Source organism: Anas acuta, chromosome 11 (assembly GCF_963932015.1).
Source record: "Anas acuta chromosome 11, bAnaAcu1.1, whole genome shotgun sequence".
NCBI lineage: Eukaryota > Metazoa > Chordata > Aves > Anseriformes > Anatidae > Anas > Anas acuta.
In genome coordinates this window covers 11,271,255-11,292,307 of record NC_088989.1, presented here as the reverse complement: position 1 = coordinate 11,292,307, position 21,053 = coordinate 11,271,255, and the positions used below count along the sequence as shown (strand labels likewise).

Below are 21,053 nucleotides of genomic sequence, written 5' to 3'. Positions count from 1 at the left end.
GTCCTCGGTGATGCCCAGTGCAGCCGACGGGAGAGGCTGAATCCCAAGCTCCTATTTAACAGGGAACACACATTGAAATCAGACCAGAGGACAGGGATGGAGGGGCTGGTGGTGAGGTGGAGGTCAGGTCGAGTTTCCCTCTGTGTTGGGTGCCTGCAGAGAGCATGCTGCGCACAGCCAGCAGCCCCGACAGCCTGCGCTCACGGACCCCAATGATCACCCCCGACCTGGAGAGCGGCACCAAACTCTGGCACCTGGTGAAAAACCACGACCACATGGACCAGCGGGAGGGCGACCGGGGCAGCAAGATGGTCTCCGAGATCTATCTGACCCGCCTGCTAGCCACCAAGGTATGGCACGGAGACACTGAGCTGCCACCTGGCTTTGAAACCTGGATGGGGAGGGATAAGGATTTGGGATAAGCACAGGTTTTTATTAGGCTGCTCCTTCAGTGCAGGAGGAACTACTCTCCTGATTTTGGGTCCTGACCTGGAGGTGATGTTTTGTGTGCCACAACCCTAAATGAGAGTCCCTTGAGTGGATTTTTGTATTTCCTTTTTACACCCTTTGGCACTTTTACTGTTTCCTGTATCACCGAGCAGCTGCTGGACTGTAAAGCAGAGGTGCTCTGGAGCAGGCATTTCATCCCATTTGTCTGGTGTTTGGGGTAAAGCTGCAAAATCAGTGATGTCAGAAGGGTAATCACCTGGGGCATTGGGCATCACAGGAGGTTCCCCTTCCCTCAGCACACCCAAAACCTTCTCTAAAGCAGAGCGGGTGCTGTTTGTCTAAGATGTCCTCAGAGAGGACCAGGAGCCCATGCTGAAGATCTTAGCTCAGAGCAGCAGAGATTGGGGTCAGCCATCTCCTGTGATTTGGCTCCCTGCATGGTGGGACTTAAAGGTTTGTTCAGTGACATTTGTGGTCTGGTCTTGGGTGCCTTAATGTAACCCAAATAAAGACCATGACACAATGTACAACCCTTCGTCTTTTGTTCTATATGGTATTTTTATTTCTATGCCAGTTAATGCAGTGAAGGAGAAATCTCATTGATAGGATACTTGTTTTTCTGTCAAACCCACTGAGAACCAGTATGGTTACACAGACTGTACTGGGCTTCTCTTCCAGGTGGTAGGAATAGGAGTGAAGTTAGTTTAAAGGCTCGTCTCTCTGGTGGTGCTCAATAGTCCTTCTCTCCTTCTATTCAGGGCACCCTGCAGAAGTTCGTGGATGACCTGTTTGAGACCATCTTCAGCACAGCACATCGTGGGAGCGCGCTGCCTCTCGCCATCAAATACATGTTTGATTTCCTGGATGAACAAGCTGATAAGCATCAGATCAATGACTATGATGTCAGGCACACCTGGAAGAGTAACTGGTAATGGAGAGAGGGGCAGTGGGGCAGGGGCTAACGGTGTCACAGCACCTCATACCTCCTACCCTTCCCACAGGGAGCAGAAATATGCCTCTGGTTGTCTCTGGAAGTGATCCAGGACATGAGAGAGGCCCATATCTCTGTGATTTGGGTGTGGGTAAATCCCTTGCATGCCTTCTGCAGCAGAAAAAATCCCAGGAATGCAATGCTCCCTCAACCCTCACATCCCCAGATCCAAGGCAGCACGCTCCCCCTGACGGCTGGAGCTGGCTGAGTGCAGTCCTGCTCCCACCTCACCTTGAGCAAACCTTGCTCGGACTTCTCTGTCCTCGGGGCTCCTCCAGAGATGCCAGCCCGGATTCTCATCTTGGCTGTCCTGGAGGTGTGCACCGTGTCCCTCCCATCACGCAGCCGAGCGTGCCCTAACAGAGTCAGCGTAAAGCCGTGTAGTATCCTCCATAACCTGGCCTGCAGACCCAACCCATCAGCTCTGCTAATTGCTCCCTGAAAAGTGGGGAGGAGCTGCTGATGAGACCTCAGTAAGTGCTGTGCTGGGGCCGGGGCTCGAGCACACGTTGTCGGCTCCTTCTCTGCAACCCCCGCCTCGGCGTTCTTCTTTTCTGCTGCCTCACTGATTTCATCTCTCTGATCTTGCCGTTACTGGAGACGGGTACGTACGTTCCCATGTCTGGCATTTGTTAAATGGCAGCCAAATTGCTTTTGTATAGTTCAGTAACTGTTGGCAATTAGCGGGGCAGGAAAAGAAACATTTTTAAATGGAGATGTGAGAGTGCGGAAGTGCTTGGAACTGATTTATAACTCTGCTTTCTATATTAAAAGAAGGAGCAAAAGGCAAAGGAGGAAAAAAAAAAAAAGCCCCGCTCCGCAGGGGCTGGGCATGCAGGCTCCTGCATACTAATGCCTGTGCTTATCTCTGGGCGCTAATTCGATGTGTGGAGCTAATTTCTTGAGGCCATTCCCTTCACAAATGAAATATGTACATGCACCCAGTACCCTCATTAGGAAAGTCCTGGGGAATGAAGTGTGTTTTGTCTAAGATAAAAGCATTCGGTGGGTGTCACTGCTGAGGGATGACAGACCCAAGAGGCATTCTGATAGGGGGAGACCCCGAAATGCTCCTGGGAGAGGAGAGGGGCAGGAGAGTGGGAAATGGAGCAACGGAGAGTGGCTCGTGTGTAAGTATGCAGCAAACATCCAGCCCACGGCTGGGAAACCCACTGCCTCTACAACTAGAGGTGTGTTTCCAGCATCTGAGGCTGCCTAGATTGTCCTCTTGTGTTCAGCCTGCTAATGAGCCCCTCGGGGAGTCCATTAGTACCTCCTTCAGCAGGAGAGATGGATGGATTGCCCCAAGGTGCCTCAGGCAGGGTTATCGATGTGAAAGGAGGGAACCATGCGTGGTGACCCATGGGCTCAGCCATGGCTGCTCTGTGTGAGTGGATCCTTGGAGAGAGAAACTGCAGCTCCTTGGTGCCCTGGTTTGCCTTTGGAGATGTTGACAATGCTGAGGAATTTCTCCATGGAGAGCTGAGGCCGTGCTGGGATGGGCAGAGGATGTGGTATTGCGCTGGGACAGAGGCGAATGGCTTTTTGCATCCCTGGGGCTTGGGAAAAGCAAATCCTGGGTCGTGGGGGGCTCCTTCTCTACAAATGTGTGTGCTGGCTGCCCTGTAGGGCTTGGTTCGGGTGCTGACTCCTGTTTCTTTCTTCCCTCAGTCTACCTCTACGTTTTTGGGTGAATGTGATTAAGAACCCCCAGTTTGTGTTCGACATTCACAAGAACAGTATTACTGATGCCTGCCTATCCGTGGTGGCTCAGACATTCATGGACTCCTGCTCAACTTCTGAGCACAAATTAGGAAAAGACTCTCCCTCCAACAAACTACTGTACGCCAAGGACATCCCCAACTACAAGAGCTGGGTAGAAAGGTGAGTAGGCTTGGCAGGAGCTCCTTACTTCACCTGGAGGATTTAACGTGAATGTTTGTGGCTGCGGGGGCTTCACACAGAGGGCTTGGTTGTTGAGGAGACTCCTCTTGTCAGCCCTCTGAAGAGGGCCTCTGCTAATGCTGGTGGAAGGTAATCCTTGTTGGAGAGATGGTGCTTTCTTGTGATTGTCCCTGGGAATGAGTTTGCAACGACTGTTCCACAGAGCTGTTTATGCCTTGCTTAAGGGGTGCTAAAAGCAACCTCCACTTTTGGGTTTTCGGATGTTGTCTGTTGTAAAAACTTGGTCTGTGCTAGGGAATTGCTAACATCTCCCTTGATTGCTTTTGAAGAACAGTAAGAAGTAAGTCATGGACGAGAGAAGTGCCTTTTTTGTACCGTGCCAATACATGCAGGAGATTCTGCTGAAATGGTTGGAAATTACCATTTCCCATCTCTCATCCATCTGTACATCTCGCCTGGGATCCTGATGAGATCAACATGCTCCGAGGCAGTGCTTGGGCTGCTGTCGTGGTGCTGAGGAGCAGGGCAAGGAGCAGGTCCCCTGACTTCTTCTGACACCCTTCATTCACTGTTAGCTGATGAGAGACATCCTTCTGTCCCGCTGAATTAATGCAGTGTTAAAGGTTCAGGGTTTGAGCGCTGCTGATTGCAAATTGATGCTCTTGGGCATAATGCTGTGCTCACTTTTATCCTTAGGGAGAGAAACCTGGGAAATGTCCTACAGAGCCCTCCAAATAGACCTACTGTAAAAATGTTGCTGGGTTGCAAACCGGGACTTTATAAAGCTTAAAAAATGCCAGATTTCACGTTTCTGATGCAACTTTTCCCTTGTGCTGATAAGCTGTTTTAAAGATTATGTTCTGTATTTTGCTGAGGACCCTTCCCTGTTTTGGTGTCTGACTTAGACATGGGATGAGCCAAATGAAAGGTGTCCAGGCAACAATAAGCATCGTATTCTGTCTTTTGCAAGTGTGGGACTTGGTAGCCTAAATAATCCTTTGGATGTTTGCTTGTACACAGTTATTTTTGCCGCACCGTTGGCATGCCTGGTGCTTTGCAGGCAGGTACAGAGACAAGATTCTTCCCTCGAGGAAGGTATGGCTTGGATCAGAAGAAAAGATGTCCCTGAAATACGATGGCTAAGATGAGAGATGAGCCGCATTGTAATAGGAAAAAGTTCTTCACAGGGAGCTACAGGGGGCTTTGGAGTGGGGTCCCTCAGGAGCATCACAAACTTCACTGCCTTTAAGCGCAGGGTGAATTTCTCCGACCTTGCCATCTCTGTGACAAAAATACTCAACACTGCGTGCGCCTGGAGAGAAAAGGTATAAAACCGTTCCGGGGAGAAGCAGTGGTGTAGACGTGCTTGGTCCCCGGGGAGAAGACGGGAGATGTAGCTGCTGACAGATGCTCCTGCCGCCGCTTACTGTGGAGCAGGAGGGTGCTTGGCCACGCCGCCTCGGAGCACAGGGTGCGGTCCCAGCGGCAGCCGAGCAGGGCACGATGCTTTTCCCACTGCTTGTCTATTACAAGTTTTTTTTTTTTTCCCTGAAAAAATGGGTGTTTCTGGGTTTTGGCACGGTTATCATTGCGAAGCTCTGCGGAGGCAGGAGTGGAGTGTTGGGGGGTGGTGGAGTGGGACTGATAGTGCCCGTAGCATGTCTGTCTGCCACCTGGGGTCAGGCATCCTGAAAAAAAGGTGTCCTGCCAGTCTGGGGAAGAAATAACACATTGAAGGGTTTAGGGGAGCCCTGAGCAGCATGAGGGGACTGCTGCCAGGGTCCTGGCTACGGCAGGTGAAATGGTAGTCCTGCCTGGGACCCCCACCCATGCAATGTATTGAAAAATAGTATTTCCTGTCATCCTTTGTTTCACAATAAAACCTGGAACGTAGAACTGCTTCGTTTTACCTGGACATCTCGTTATGGCAGCCGCAGAAGCTCTCTTCTTCAGTGGGTCTCCTTTCTACATTCACCTCCCAGGAGCCCCTCCCCTCATGGGCCTCCACTGACGGGTGTGCGGGAGGTTTCTCTGTGAGGTTTCTGTGCTAACCAACGCTGACTGGAACTCAGAAAACTTGGCCTTTTTGTCCCTAATATTCCTCTGCATGGAAGGAAGCAGTGCCAGCTTTGGGGGACATCACATCTAGCAGTGGCATGGATCTCTCGATGCCTGGTTGAAGAGGCCCTCACCTCAGACCTCTCTTCTCCTGTCTTCCTGTCAGTGTTCAGGAAATCTCTCCTCACCCTCTGGGTGCGGGTGAGCCTCCTTATAAAAACGGCCCCAATATTTCACCACTGGCTGAGTCGAGCACCACGGGATGGAGCAGATCCTCGTATTCGTCTCCTCAAGCGCTCTCGCTGCCATCTGCTCCTAGCCAAATGCTTCAGCCGCGTTCCACCTCAGCGTTCGGCTGATGGTGCTAACGATGCTAATCACCGTACCAGAAACTTTACTGAGCTGTTTGAAGAGTCACGAGGAGTAAAGCAAACATGGGAGGGCCTTGGGATCTCTGCTTCCAGGTGGTGGCAGCGGGCAGGGTTTGCTTGCTGTGGGTAGGGTTTCTTTCTCAGTAGAGGCCTGTAGGCCCCATGGTTTCCTCAAGGACCTTAGGCCGTCTTTTGACTTCACACCTGTGAACGCAGAGACTGCATCTTGGCCATAAAATGTCTGCTGGTGTCCTTGAGAAGCAGGCCTGTCATGTCCAGCTGAACTGTCCCAGGAGTGGCTTTTCCTCAGGGGACGGAGAAGCCTTGGGGCCATGGGGTGGGCCCCTCACCAGCCCACTGAGGTGGCCGCTTGGTGTAACCCCCTGCTGCCACGGGATGCTGCTGCTTTCACCCCCTCTGATTTTCCTGAGGCAATATGTGCTGGTTTCCTGCTACAACTCTGGATGACACGAGGCATGTCTGGATTTCCATCTATTTGTTGAGCACGTCACATCTGTAAGATGGGATGGTGAATCTGCAGGTGTCCTAGGAAACGTGAGGGTGTATCTCGCTGGTAGCTGGCACCTGAGAATGGAGCTGCACAGAGGGCAGGAGGCTGTGTAGCTGTGAGGGCTTGGGGTGAGGGTATCCTGAGTGCACGCCCTGAATATTTCACTGAAAGCTGAGTGTCATCCTTGGCTTTGGCGACACGCCGAATTCAGGAGAATGGTAACAAATCCTTACGTACTGCTGCAGGCCTGAAGGATTCTGGCAGATGGCTTTCGTTGGCAAAACAGAGGAGCAATGGGACAGCAAGGAGAAAAAATACATGGTTTGGGAGAGGGTGGGAGGCCCCTGGGAGCAGTGGGTCCTGGCTCCCCAGCGTGATCGGTGGGGCTGGGCTCAGGCAGCGCGCTGCGGCTCGGAGCTGCTCCATCGGAGGCGTGTTGCTAATGATGCTGACCCCTCCGTGAAGCGCCAGGAGACCTCTCGGTGAGCAGCAGCATTGTAATGAGCACGGTGGTGTGGTGCCGTGCTGAGGAAAGGTGCTCCTCGTGCTGCCTCCCCAGAAGCCGTTCCCAGCAAACATCACGGGGGGAGCTCGTCCCTTTCGGCCTCTCCCTCTTTCTGACCCGCTCTTGCGTTTCTCCTGCCTCTCCCTTGCAGATATTATGCAGATATTGCTAAAATGCCAGCGATCAGCGATCAGGACATGAGCGCGTACCTGGCGGAGCAGTCACGTTTACACCTCAGCCAGTTCAACAGCATGAGCGCGCTGCACGAGATCTACTCCTACATCACCAAGTACAAGGACGAGGTAAGATGAGGCATCGAACCTGTGCTGCCGTGTCTCCTACCCCTCATTTCTGCTTTCTCCCTTTTTCCTATGGATAAATACCCTGTGAAAACGGGGAGGGCTACTCAGTCTGTGCCCGTGCCCAGAGGTTTACGGTTACTCTTACGGCATTGCGTGAGTGCAATGGGATCGTGGGGTTATTCCCTTCTCAGTGTGGCTTCACCCTGGCTCGGAGCAGGCTCTGGGGAAGGGTGGAGGTGCTGCACGGGGCTGAAGGCAGTGAGAGCGGAGGCGGGGGCCAGGCATGGAGCCAGGAGCTGGTCGACAGCCCTGGCCTTGCTGCTGCTGTGTCAGCTTTTATCCGTGGCCCTTCCTGAGCGCCTGTGCTGACAGGCAGCGCTTCATTCCCCTGTTTTCTGCAGGGAGCAATGTAAGAAACACCTATTTTTCTTTTGCTGCGTGTGCACTTGGCACGTGGGCTCCGCGGAGCTGCAGAGCTGGCAGCATTATCTCAGTGTGCCTCCTCTCTCTGCCCTGCCTGCCACGATGCCATGGTGGCACCAGGACTGTGCTGCCATCAGCCAGCTCTGCTCCCCGGGGACACTGGAGGATGTGGTGGCCTCTTCAGTGCTTTCTCTGTGAGCGGTAGTAAGGATGGTTAAAAACCCTCCTGTCGTAATTTATACAAATTAACTTCGCCAAGCTCCGCTCAAATCCACACCCTGCATCTTTTTATTAAAGCAATAAAATACGTAACTACAGTAAAATGTAGATCCGTACATGTAACGGGATAACACAGGCTTTATTCTCCCAATAAAGCAGGCTGACGACTGGGTGAGTGGTGGCTTATCTAGGTGACAGAGTGCTGGCACGGCCCCTTGCTCAGGGAGACAGGGCCCTGCTGCTGCCCTGACCCTGGATTTAAGGGCAGTGGTGGGACCGTGGTGGCCAAAATCCCTGTGTGGCCACCGTGCACTGGTGACAATGCCGTGGGACCTCTGTGCTGCTCCCCCAAGGCCATGGGGTGGCAGGTCCATGAGGCCCCCGTACCTCTGGGTGATGGGATGGCCACCAAGGGCTTGTACAACAGCTCCGTGGCCACCGTGAGAGGGGATGCAGAGCAATTTGGAGGATCTAGATCAGCCATCATCCCTCAGCCATCAGGTGCTCGCTTCCTCTAGGCTAAAATTCCCCAATCCTTAAACAAATCTTAGGTGAAAGCAGGGAGGGGACCGCGTGGCACTAAGGAGCTGCTCTTTAGGGACACAGGTCCTCCTTCTGCCCGCTAACTGCAGCCTGACATCTGTTGAGTGTCTTGCTCTCCGAGCATCACAAGTGTGTTCACAGCTCTCAGGAACTTCTTTTATTATTTGTAATGGGATTAATAAATCGCAGCTGTTCCCTTTGTTTGTTTTCATTCATTAAGCACAATTATATGCAGCCCGATTGCACCCTCTTTGATGCAAAATGGGAGAGAATAATTTTTCCTGTTGTTCAGTGCAATAATATGCTGTCATTGGCTGTGAATGAAAATCATAATTAATTTTCATTTGGGTACTTGCATCTTGGTAATCAGTGGTCCTGGCTCCTTGCAGCAGGTGACAAACCTGGGTCTTGTCTCTCTGCTCGGTGTTTCCTTTTGCTGTACTGATTCCCTCAGGGTGGAATAAAAGAGGAGCAGGTAGCTGCAGGGGCAGGCAGTGAATCCTCCAGCACCTTAGGATCTCATGGCACAAAGCTGTCTTGTCGGGAGAGGCAGAAAATGGGAATAAACCCCTGTTGAGCTTCTTCGACCAACCTCATCCGATGCCAGCTCAGCCGCCTTTAAGGCAGGTGGGGTTTGGGTTTCTGCAGGAGGCTGTCACCGTGTCGGTGTCCCCGATGGCAGGATTTGTGGCAGCCTGGGAGCTCTCGCAGGGCCGCCAGCCCGCGGGCGCTGCAGCGGCGCTCAATCAAAGGGAGCTGATTCCCCATTAAGCAGGTACCTGTAGGGCTCCTGATGGACTTTGCCTGCCTCCTAGTAAGTCTATTAATTATCCAACAGTTTGTTTCCAATTATGCGGCCAATGAAATGGTTAATCAAGTCCCCTTTGACGGATGCCTTGATATTTAATTGCAAAAAAAAAAACTTGCTCTCTCAACTGGCTCACCCGAGGAGATGAGATCTCTGTCAGCTTTCGTGTTTTTTTTTTTTTTTTTCCATCGGCTTTTCTGCTCTGCTGGCGTGGTGTTAGTGAGACGAGACTCGTGACGGCTGTGGGGCTGCTGCCCTCAGCGTTACGCTCCGAGCCCTCCTCTCCACCTTCTCCACCAGCCCTCCATGGACCTGCGGGCATGGCCGTGTCCCTGGGGGCGAGGGGACCGTCACCACCACCCTGTGATCTGCAGGAGGTTGTTCAGAGGAAGGGCTTTTGGTCGGTGAAGCCATCCTCTCGTGGTCCTGCCATAGTGAGACAGGACCATCCCAGCGAGGCAGGCTTTGCTCCGGCCACTCCATCACCGCAGCGTCCATCCCACACCGCTGCCAGCCCTGGGGAAACATCAGCGGAGGTTTTTGGAGGCAACCAGAGCTTCCTTGGTGTGGCATCTCCAGCCCTGTTAGGCACGGGAACCAACCCGTGCTGCCTCTCGTGGTTCCCCATCCCTGTGCGCCCTTCCCCGTGCCGCAGACGGGGAGCGCGGAGCCACTCGGGGTGCGAGGGCCTCTCCTCACCCTCTCCTCTCCCCTCTTCTCCCGCAGATTTTAGCCGCGTTAGAGAAGGACGAGCAGGCCAGGAGGCAGCGGCTGAGGAGCAAGCTGGAGCAGGCGATCGACACAATGGCCTTAAGCAGCTGAAGAGGCGGCGGCACGGTGCCAGCTTCCCGAGCGGCGGCGGCGGCGGCAGGAGTGGGGCCAGCGAGCGGCAGCCGCGGGCAGGACACTTCGGGGCTGGGGACCGGGCGCTTCCCACCGCCCAACAAGGAAACCTCGCCCGCCAGCAGGGGAAAATAAAAAAAAATAAATCAAAAAGCATCCCGACGACAGCAGCCACAAGGATAAAACACCCCCTCCCTCTACGCACACCCCGATGCAACCGGGACGCGGCAGAGACCTTGCAAAGGGGGCGGCCGAGGAGGAGGAGGAGGAGGGAGCCGCGTGCCCCATGGACCCGCTGGGACCCCCGGGGACCCCCTGCCCCGGGCAGAGCCCCCCTGAGCCCGCGGGGAAGGAGGGTCGGGACCGTGGGGCTTTCTAGGACGGCGTTTGGATGTTGTTGTTACTTCGGTGGAGGGAGGGGGGTGGGCTCCTGTTTGTACTGTACTTGACTTGCTCTCCCCCCCTCGCCCCCCAGCTGTCTGCCCCCTCTCCTCCTCCCCCTGTCTCTTTTTCTGTCTCTTCCCCCCCCCCCCTTCTCTCTCTCTCTCTTTCTCTCTCTCTCTGGCCTTCTGCCACTAGTGTTAACTGCTATATTTGCACAATTTACACGAGACAAAATTTTTAATTTAAAGAAAGGAAAAAAAAAATATAACAAAAAATGGGAGGGGAAAAAAAAAAGATTCTAAATTTTGCAACAAACTAACAAAAAAAAAACGGTTTTAAAAAATAAGCTAAAGGACTGATGCTGGGGAGATTTGGGGGTGGGGGCAATAGGGGTGGGCAGGAAAGGGAGAAATCCTGAGCTTTGATATTTCTTAAAATACGTCCTGTGCCATGTTTTATTTGAATGTTGTTTAGTGCAAAAAAAAAAAAAGAGAAAAAAAATGAAAAAAAAATGAAAAAAAAAAAAAATGAAAACAAGAAAAAAAGTGGGAGTTTCGTTAGCTGAGTAGGCGCTCTTATTTAAATGCTGCTTGAGTGGTTCCGGAGGCTACGACCTGGCTGAGGGAGACCAGAGAGGAGGGAAGGTGCCGAGGTCGGTGTTTCTGTTCCTGGGGATGGCTGAGGGATGACCTGTGCTGTCTCAGTGTCTGCAAGGGGCTCCGGGTGCTTTTCGGATGGCGGATGGCTGCGGGTGATCCGGGGCACTCGGGAGGGGACCTGGAGAACCAACCAGCCTGGGTGTTTGTTTTTTTCTCCGGGTGTTTGGCTTTTCCCTGGGTGTTTGGCTTTTTCCTATTGCCTTCCTGCGAGCCACCCACAGCATCAGCGGCTTGGCTTCAGGGTTGGCTCCTCGGAGGGAGAAGGCAGGGACAGGACTGAAATTTTGACTGCATGGTTAACAACTTTTCCTTTTTTTTTTAATATATTATTATTATTTTATGCGGGGGGTTCATGTCGTTTTTTTGTGCTGCCCCAAGGAAGGCGCCGGGGTTGGATCATGGCAATCTGTAGGAGCTCTGTGGGGCTTGCCCCTGCTGGAGCAGCAGCCTGGGCAGGCAGGATGCGACCCTGGGGCAGGGACAGCCGAAGAAGCTGGGTCCCAGGGGGCTGTGTCTGGGTGAGGAGGAGGAGGCAGGGCGGGGAGGAAGCTCCTCTGCTTCTGGCCTTGCTTCAAGCCAGGCTTGTGGCTGGAGCTGGGCACCAGCCCATGGAGGGACCAAACCGGGGTTGTCCTCTGCTCCCCTGCCCTGGGCAGCCCAGGCTGGTGCAGGGTTCCCCACCCCACGTTTACCTTCTTCTCTCTCTCTTTTTTCCTTCTTTCTCCCCCATTCTCACCCCGTCTCCCCTCCGCCGCCTCCGCCCTACCCTCGGTTCGTGCCTGCTGGCGTTTCACGGGGACAGCCGGGCTCTCGCCCCTTCCGGACGCCAGATCCGCACGCTTCTCTGCTTTCCTCAAACAAAAAGGTGCCCAGCGCTGCCCCAACTCAGAGCAGGCGACCGAAACCTTCCAAAAACCGAGCAAAAACCATCTCCTTTTCTGTCCCGAGAGCTCCCGCTGCTGCCCGGGCCGAGCGGAGGGGACTGCGCTCGGCCAGAAGTGGGTGAGCGCAGAAATCAAACCGGGCAGGGGCCCGCCTGGTTTCTGCCCATTCCCATAAACCGCAAGTTAGGGGGTGGGGGGGGAGAGGGAGAAATAATGAAGTTTTTAATTAAAACAAAAAAAAAAAAATAAAAGTGTGTATATATATATATGTGGTTACAATCTAATTCTCGTGCCCCAGTGGGGTGCTGTATAGTTAACTGAAGGAGAATCAAACTGATATAAATATGAAATGAATTTACACAGCCAGTTAAAAAAAAAAAAAAAAAGGATAAAAAAAAAAAGGATACCAAATGGTCTGGAAGAAATTTCCAAGCATTTCTCACCATGCAGTACAATCGTTTGAAGCCTGCACATCTCTCATTATGTTGTAATTTTGTTTGGTTTGGTTTTGTTTTAATAAGGAGGGAAAGGAGAAGATGCTGATTAAAACCAACAACAACAACAAAAAAAAAAACCAACCACAACAGCAAAAATATTTTAAAAAGAAGTAATAATTGTTTCCCAAACCTACGAACCCCGAGCTGTCGCTGGATTTCTGAGAGCTGTGGGCTGTTGCATGACTGTGCTAGATTTTAGTCTGAGTTGATCTTTTTAAGAAACCGAAAAAAAAAAGAAAAACATAAAAAAACTGCAAGTGTTGAATACTAGAGGTTTGTTTAGACCTGTTACCTATTTTTTTCTTCTTTAAATTTGAAGTTAATTTGTCACTTTCTTGTCCAAAAGAAAACAAACAAAAGACTTCAGTGGTTTACACCTCCGGTGTGGTACGCGGAGAGCCTTAAAGGACAGCTGTGAGCCAGCTTCCCCGGGCACCTCAGTGGGACAAAACCCCTGGGGGTTCCCTGGGAGGTCCGTGGCAGAAATCTCTGTCTGAATGGTGCTGTGATGAGCAGGTGGTGCCACGGCCGGGCTGGGTGCAGGAGCCCTGCGAGGTTGGCCAAAGGCTCTCACCTGTGCCACAAGGATGGCACCCAGCGGTGGTGTCCCCGTGATCCCATGGGAGGGGAGCGGCTGCTTGGACGTCTCCATCCGAAAGTGGCTCGGGTCCTGCTGCTGCAGTGGTAAGAGCATCTGGGGGTGCTTCGGTGGCTGCTACGGAGCCGAGCGCGTAGAGTTTTGGTACTTATTAGGCGGTGGTGGGACCCTCGCTGTTGCTGGTTGGAGAGGATGGAGGTTTTTGTTTCTGAGAGCATCCCCAGGTGGCTTTCTTGGCCCTGGTTTGGACCTGGGAGCTTGCTGGGGGGCTGTGCCGGGCAGGGTGGCAGTGTCACAGCATCACCAGCCTCTCGGGGCTCCTCTTGCTGCCTGGTGGCTCCCCGCACCTTCCCCAGGGCTGCAGGAGGGAGCCGGGCTCCCCTCGCCCAGCCCGGTGTCCCCAACCCCATGGCAATGAGGCAGAGCCTGCGGTGTGTTCCTGGGGATGGGCTCTCCTTGTCTTCCTCCCGGGGGTTTTGCTTCACCCGAGGAACCCCTCCGAGGGGCAGCGGGTCCCTCGGGGTCCCCTTGCTGCCGGTTCCGGGTGCCTCCGTCGCGGAGGGCCGCGTTTGGGGGCGCGTTGCAGTGCCACCCGCAGCCCCCGGCGCTCCTTGGTGCTACCTTTGCCTTTCGCGTGATGCCCAGCGTCCTTAATCCTGCAGGCAGCCTGCCCTCGCTTCTTGCCCCTGCCCGGGGAAGAGAAAGATGGGGAGAGGCCAGGAAGCATCCTCCGTGGGGTGTTCCTCACTGGTGGCACCCCGTGTGCCCCCTGGCCTGCGTTTTGGGGAGGGAGCCGGGAGGAGGCGAGACCCTGCCCGCAGCCAGCAGGTCCCTGCCCGCCCCTGCTTCCCACATTGCCTTTTCAGTCTGAGGTTCCCAAAAAACGCAGCCCAGCCTGGAAGTGTCCCCGGGCCGCTTGTCCCCATGCTGTCCCTCAGAACAGGGAGCAGGGGACGGGTGGTGGGGTCCCCAGAGCCTCACCCGGCCCTGACCAAAGCGCACAACGAGCTGTCCTTTAAGAAAGCGGGGCAGGGGGTGGAGGGAACTAATGTGAACCCAGCGAAAGGCAGAGGATTTTAATAGTTTTAAACAATTAAATGGGCAGAGAAAAAATAAATAAATCCGGAGTCCTGATTAATTTTCTGTGATTGTTTCAGACTTGAAGCAACAGGCCAGCGCGGCTGGTCACACGCCCTTTGATCGTGTAAATATCCTGCTATTTCCTATTTTAATGTTCTTCAGATTTAGTACTTGTAAATAAACACACGCATCAAGGAGAGATTAAACATTTTTGCTAACGCCGGTGTCTGGCCTGTGTTTCTGGGGCGGTGCAGACGGGAGGAGTGTGCCCCAAAACGGCACAGGGCCGTGCTGCTATCGTGGGGTGCGCCCTGGGGACCGGGTCCCCGAGTGGCTCAAAGCCCAAAGGGGGGATCTGGCACTGGGGGTACACAGGTCGGGGGGCTGGGATGTGCGGCCCTGCTGTGTGGGGTCAGGGCCGTGGCTTTGCCCAGCATGAGAACCAAAATCCCACCAACTAAGCTGCTTTTTTCCTGTTTTCTTTGAGCTGTCCCCTCCTGGGACCAATCTCTGGAGAAGTTTGGGTGGCTGCAAGATCACAAACGCGTCTTTTGTCTGCGTTTACCGTGTGTATAAACTGGATGGGTTTTGTTTGTCTCTTGTGGTTTTCCTGCTCTCCAGCATCGAGGCCGTTGGCAGCAAGCATTGGACCTGCGCTGTTTTAGCTGTGCTGCCACTGAAGCAATGACTGTTTTGATCTTTTTCCCATCTTAAAAAAAAAAAAAAAAAAAAAAAAAAAAGGTTTTCTTTAACCAATCTTTCACAATCTTTCAAATACTTAAGGAAATCCTGTTTGTATTGACCTTTGTTCAAATTTGGATGGGTTTAACTGCAGGCTGGGAGCTGCTGCTGGAAGCTGCACATCGGGCAGGTGGGTGCCTCTGCACAGGAGCTGGGCTGAAGTCACACCCTCTAAATGTTTCCATTCCAACGTGCATCTTGGATGATTTGAGCCCACTTGGAGGTGACGTTTGGCAGATCCACAAGCGATTTCTGCGGGGTTTGGTGCTTTAATCCTATGCTTTTTTCCCCCTTCCTTTTTATTATTTCCTCTGCTGTTTTACTGGGGAAAAAAAAAACAAACAAACAAAGAAACAAAAAAACTTTAAAAACCTTACTGGTTGGCAAAATAAATGAATAGCTAATATTTCACCATCTCTGGGATGTTCTTCAATACCAATCGCTCTGTTTTTTTTCCAAGGAGCAAGAGCTGCTGGCACGAAGCCAGGGCCTCCACCGACAGCTACGAATGTCTTTGTTTGCCTCCCGAGTTCCAGTGCCGAGCTAAGCAGAAAAAGATTATCAGGGCCTGCGAATGATTGTGTAATCCACAAATGCACTTTATTTGATTAAATGATAAAAGGCGAACCTCCCTGTGCCGCCCTGCTGCCAGAGGCAGCGGCAATCTGGCAAAGCCTTGGCCTTCATCCACCGCACGTGGCTGCCCCTCGAGGGCTGGAGGCCCCGAGCTGTGCGGTGCCACCTCGCCCTGGGTGGCTCCAGGTGAGTGGCACATCCCCAGCCCCTCGTGGTTTGGGACCTTGAAACCCTACACACACCTTTTTGGGGTCGGAAGGGCTCAGCTGAGGCTTTCTGCACAAGTCCTTTTTCTCTGCAGCATCGCCGCTGTCTTGCACTTTCCCCTTGGACCTCGTTGTCTTCTCTAGCTCCACGGGGATGCTCTCCTGCCTTTGTGTGTCTCACCCTGGACCCCTTCATTTCTCTAAGTGTGGTGAGGGCCAGGACACGCAAATGGAAGAGCTGATGCTATGGAAAGCACTGGGCTCGGTGCTGCACATCACCTTGGGACGCACCTCTTGGGCCCCATGATCTGCAGCATGGGGATGTGTCATACCCATATCCTGGAGAATACGCTCTTAGATCTCAGGGGATGTCAGGTTGGATGGGGTTTTGGGCAGCCTGGTCTACTGGGAGCTGTCCCTGCTCAGGGCAAGGGGTTGGCACCTGCTGATCAACCCAAACCATTGTATGGGCCATGTGCCCATGGGGCAAGGTCCGTCCCAAACAATGCTCCTCCTGCCTTGGTGGATTTGCCTCCAGAAAGTTGAGAGGGTTTGACCTGGAGATTAACTCCTCCTAACCTGCCATCCCCCTCCACACACTTGTTTTCTTCTTCTGAGCACTGATGTGATCAGATCTATCTATCTATATATATGCACATAAGAGATATATATGTATATAATATATATATAAAATGTATAATTATGCACATAATGTAGCATCAATTAAAACCCAGCTAAAGCATTAGCATGGGACGCGGGTGGCAGGCAGTGTGCAGGGCTCACACGTCCCATGGGGAAGATCAGAGCAGCTTCACGTGGCCCTGGGAGGAGAAGGATGCGCTGGGGGGTTGCTTCCTGCACGGAGGTGATGATTAAGTTTCTTCTGAGCTGCTGGGGAAAAATAAAAATAAAATCCATAAATTGAGAAGGCAGTGAGGGCTGAGCAGAGCAATACCCCACCTCCTCACCCTGCCTGGACTAATGAAAATCGCAGCCATGCTGGGAAGTGATTGGTTTATGTTTGTTCTTTGCTTTAAATGTAGTGGTAAAAAGCCCACAGTTTGGGGCTTGGATTGGAGGTGAGATTATTAGGAGGTAGCAGGTGATGGCTGATGCGCGTTAATGTGCCAAGAGCTGCCAGAGCTTCTCTTAAAAAAAAAATATTAAAAGAATAAAAAAGGCAAATTATTGCTTCAGGAAAATGACCATCTCCCCCGGTGGAAACAGAGCAGGGGGAGGGGGAAAATTGATTTACCCTGAATTTTATGGCATTGGATTGACAGCTCTGGAAACACGAGCTGTGCCCCTGCGGAGCAGGGGGGGGCTGGCCGGGTGACACGCTCCTGGGCACTGCCGGCTGCCTCTTTTCGGGGGCTGCCCCTTTGTTGAGGTTGGAGACCGTGACCGTGGCTCTCGGCCGTGACTGTCAAGAGCGATTTGTCCATGTGGTGAAGTGGTCGGGAAACGTGGCTGTTGGCATCTCCCCGTCCCTCCGGTCCCTGATGGCTTCAGCCTCCACAATGTGGCTGGCACGGGTGGCCACCAAGGTCACCCCAGGGTGCTGAGGGCGCCCCACTCCTCAGGGGGCTCTGAAGATGGTGGCCGTGTGCCTTTGCGCATCCTATTTCTAGGTGTCTTTCCCAGCATTAATGCTGTCGCGGCGGGCTTGGACCGGCCTTCCCCTCCCTCTGCTGGAAAGAAGCAGAAATGTCCAATGTCCTCCCCAGGACATGGATAGGGCCGGGGGACTCGTGGTGTACCCCGGGTGCTGGTGGTGTCCCCGGCTCTGCTCTGCAGCCGTGGTGCCACCACCAAGGAGGCTCCTGGTAAGTGATGGGGAGCAGTGTAGGGTTATTTCTTGCCTCTCTCCTATCACAAGGGATCCCGATGCACATTGCAAAAGGGACCAGTAGCTCACAGCCCCCACAAACCATCCCAGTGAGGGAAACTGAAGCACGAGACCTTGTTTTGCCCAGGGTCATGCAGAAGGGTGCGGCAGGGAAGAAATCAGTCATGACCCATGCTGAAATCTCTCAGAACCAGGCTTTCATTGCAGTCCCAGATGCCGGGGCCACTTTGGCTGTCACAGCATCCTGAGCTCGAGTTTTATTTCTTCCACAACTGGATTTATTTATTTATATATTTTTTTTATGAACGAAATTCTCCCTTTGCAGCTCCTATTCTCTCAGGGGCTCTTCCACTCAGCGGTAGCCCAATTTCCTTTTATAGCTCGTACAATGACTGTCCTAATTACAATTAAGACCGGGAACGCTCTAATCAAATCTTTTACTATTCTAGACAAACTCAGAAAATGAGTAAAATTAGTGACACATGGCAAAAAAAAAAATAAAAAAAAAAAAATTGGGGGGGGGGGAAGTGCGTGAGCTGGTGGGAATGCAGATTGGGCATTGAAGAGGGCAGCAGGATTTCGATGCTCGTCTGCAGCCACTGAATCAGCCCCCAAACCAAAATGGGGTTAAGGCAGAGCAGTGAGGAGTGAACAGTGGGGTCACTGGGGCAGAAGGAAGGCGGTGAGTAAATAACAAGCACGGAGAGGAGCTGGCGCCTGCCACGGCTTGAGTGCGGGGCTGGAGGGGTTTTGCTGCAATGGGAAGTCACGGGGTGGTTATTTTGTGTTTTCTGAAGGGCTGGATGCTCTATCAGGTCTCACAGCTCTGATTTAGCTGGGGAAACCAGGGGTGTTGAGGCACCGAGGTTTGGCCTCCCATGTGTTTGTGTTTGGGAAATGATGGCGAAGGAGGACTCATGGCTCTACTTTGTGGCACCATGCTCCCAGACCTCCTGCAGAGGTAGGGAGGCAGAACCAAGGAGTTAAGCCCTTTTTGTATCTCGCCACTTATTTGGGGTTACAGCTCCTGTTACGGGTCGTGCCCAAACAGCCTTACACCACGGGGCCGATCCTGTGTCCCCACTCGATTCGGTTCAGTGGCAGCACCACAAAGGAGCCGGTTGCTCTTCCCCCTCCTCTCCCCCACTCTCCGTCTTTATTACTTTGTCAAAGTACTTTCGAGCATAATACTTATGTTTTATAGGTCTGAAGCACGAGATTATTCAATTTGCTTTATAGGCCCAGTTTGATAAATCCACTTGGATGTGGTAATTGAACTGCGCAGCCCGGAGAGGAGGGAGCTTCTGCAGGGGCGTCAGCCTCTGGCTGCTGCCGATGGGAGCCCGGGCAGGAGGCAGGGAATCCTGGTGGGATTTGCAGGGCAGGAGCCACGTGGGGGCCAGGCAGTTCTGTGGACAGAACATGGGGAAAATGTTAATTCCTCGTTGCTCTTCTTCTTCTGTTCTTTCTGGCCCACCCAAGCCCCAGGGGCCGTTGAGCTGTCAGGGCCCAAATTGAAATTACAAATTGCACTGAGAGCGGGAGGGTGGCCAGGAGTTCAGCGTGACCATGACCAGGAAATTTTAAATGCCTTCAGGAGCAGCATTTGATAATTTGTCCCTGCCCTGTCTGAGCCAGTGGCAGCAGGATTTCTTAATAACCTCCAAAGGAGCTGGGGCTGTAAGCAGGCTCCCTGGGCAGAGGAAGCCTCCTGGAAGGGCTTTGGCACCTTTCTGTGGCAAGGGGGCACCTCCACCCTCACTGCAGAGGCAGAAGAAAGTGCCTTGAGGAAAGTATTGATGCTTGAGGACTGCTCCAAGGCAGGAAGAGGGTCTTGGTCATGAACCACAGGTTTGCAAGGCTTTTGGAAGCCCAAACATCTCCCTCTCACCCATCCCACCCTCCTTTGGGAAGATTTGAATCAAAGTTTTGAGCTTTATACTTATTGAAAAGTCATACATCACAGTGCCTGTGACAGCAGGGACTTGGTATGAGGACCCAAGAAGCCATTCCCAGCCTCCTGCTACTTGATGTCTGGCTCCTCTTCTGAAGTTTGCTAATTGGGCTTGTTCCTGGCATCAGATGAACCTGCCTTGGCAGACCAGGTGTCTTCCAACCCAGCAGTGGCACCAGCTCTCAGAGGGGCAGCTTTCCCCAAAAGCATATGGTAGGAAAGCTGGAACCAGTCCCTCTATTTGAAGAAGAGCTCATCTGCTGGTAAACACCTCCTAAGATACTGCTCTTACACTGCAGGAATGCTCAGGGCTCATTGAAGTGCCACAAGTGCAGGGACCGTGCTCACATCTGGGCCTCATCTCTGGGGGCACCTTGGCTAGGTTGAAGGCTGCTGTGCTGGCCTTGAATTGGGCTCTTTAATCCGAAAGCTGTTAGTATTTTCCTCTTGATGTTCAGTCAAGAAAATATATATATATATATATACACTTAATGTTCCACTGGAAGTGATATTGATCCTATGTGACACCGAATGTTTTGCAAAGCCTCGGAAAATGTTGGGAATGTCAATAATTCTTTGTTTTGCTGCTTGAGAGATTTGGTTTGGGGTAAAAAGATGCTAGTTTTTCAGATGAGAACTTTGAAAAGTGTTGCAGCCAAGTCCAGCAAGGACCTCGCTAGACAGAGCTGATCAGGTGCGGAGAGGCACCGGTCTCCTGATTTCTGCCTCCTCTGAGAATCTGCACCCTGCTTTTTGCCCCCATAAAGTGTGTTTGGAAGGCAGGGTTTAGGAGACAGCCCTGTCTGTTGGTCTTCTGACTGGCATGGAGGCCAGCCCTTTCTGCTTGTACCTGCTGGCTGTGGTGAGGGGAGGTGACACGAGGAGCAGCTGGGACGTGCACCCACAGCTTTATATCCTCACTTGCCCACCGTAGCCTGGCTTTCCGTGGCATCTGGAGGATGGATGAGACTGTCAGCCCATTGCTTCTGCTGGAGAAGTTGCCCTTCTTTTCCTCTTTTAGACTTCATCCCCCAGGGCTGTTAATGCAGCTTTTCCCAGAAGGGCTAAATTTAAAGCAAATGGAAGCATATTGTATTTTTGGCTCTGGTAGGTAGAGCTGTATAACACCCTGCGCTCATTACTGCTTTCTCTCTCTCTCTTTCTGTGCAGAGTGTATATCATAGGCTGTCATTGTATTTAAATAATAAAGCAGAACCAGGATTATTTTGTACACTTTTTTCTCCTCTCTGATCTCCCCATTGAAAAATGCATGGAAAGCAACAGATGTTTCGACTTTGTAGCTTGAACCTTCTCAGCTGTTTGAAGATTTGATGTAAAGGTCTTTGAACATCAGTTTCAGAGGAGACTCTCTTAGTAACAGTTGCCATGCAAAATTCATAATTAATGAAGATTTCAGGGTTATGGTGAGTTTTTAAAATGTTATTTCGTTATTATTATTATTTTGCACAGTTCTTAATAAGCTTGGAGAAGCAGCACCATCCAACTGGAAGAAGCAGCCCCAGCAGCAGCCTGGTGCGGTGGCATTGCTCGGGGTGCCTCCTCCAGGCGGCTTGGCTCGGTGGCAGCCAGCCCAGCTCTCTGCTTGGCCAGGAGCGATGTGGGTGCTGATTTGGGCAGGATCTGCTGAAAGGCACCCTGTAATTGGGGTTCAGGCATTTACCTGGGCCTGCTGTAT

The 21,053-nt window shown here is 52.4% G+C and overlaps 1 protein-coding gene across 4 annotated transcripts in view; it reads left to right on the top strand.

The window, feature by feature from the left end:
- Window positions 1-14,249, top strand: part of PLXNA1 (plexin A1) — a 103,566-nt gene extending 89,317 nt beyond the window's left edge. For all 4 annotated transcript variants that reach the window (XM_068695082.1, XM_068695079.1, XM_068695081.1 and 1 more), the window contains exons 28-32: window positions 160-350; window positions 1,209-1,378; window positions 3,113-3,325; window positions 6,943-7,093; window positions 9,813-14,249. In XM_068695082.1, the coding sequence (XP_068551183.1) occupies window positions 160-350; window positions 1,209-1,378; window positions 3,113-3,325; window positions 6,943-7,093; window positions 9,813-9,908 (821 nt within the window). In that variant the 3' untranslated portion in view covers window positions 9,909-14,249. The remainder of the gene's footprint in view (window positions 1-159; window positions 351-1,208; window positions 1,379-3,112; window positions 3,326-6,942; window positions 7,094-9,812) is intronic.
- The last annotated feature ends 6,804 nt before the right edge of the window (window positions 14,250-21,053 follow it).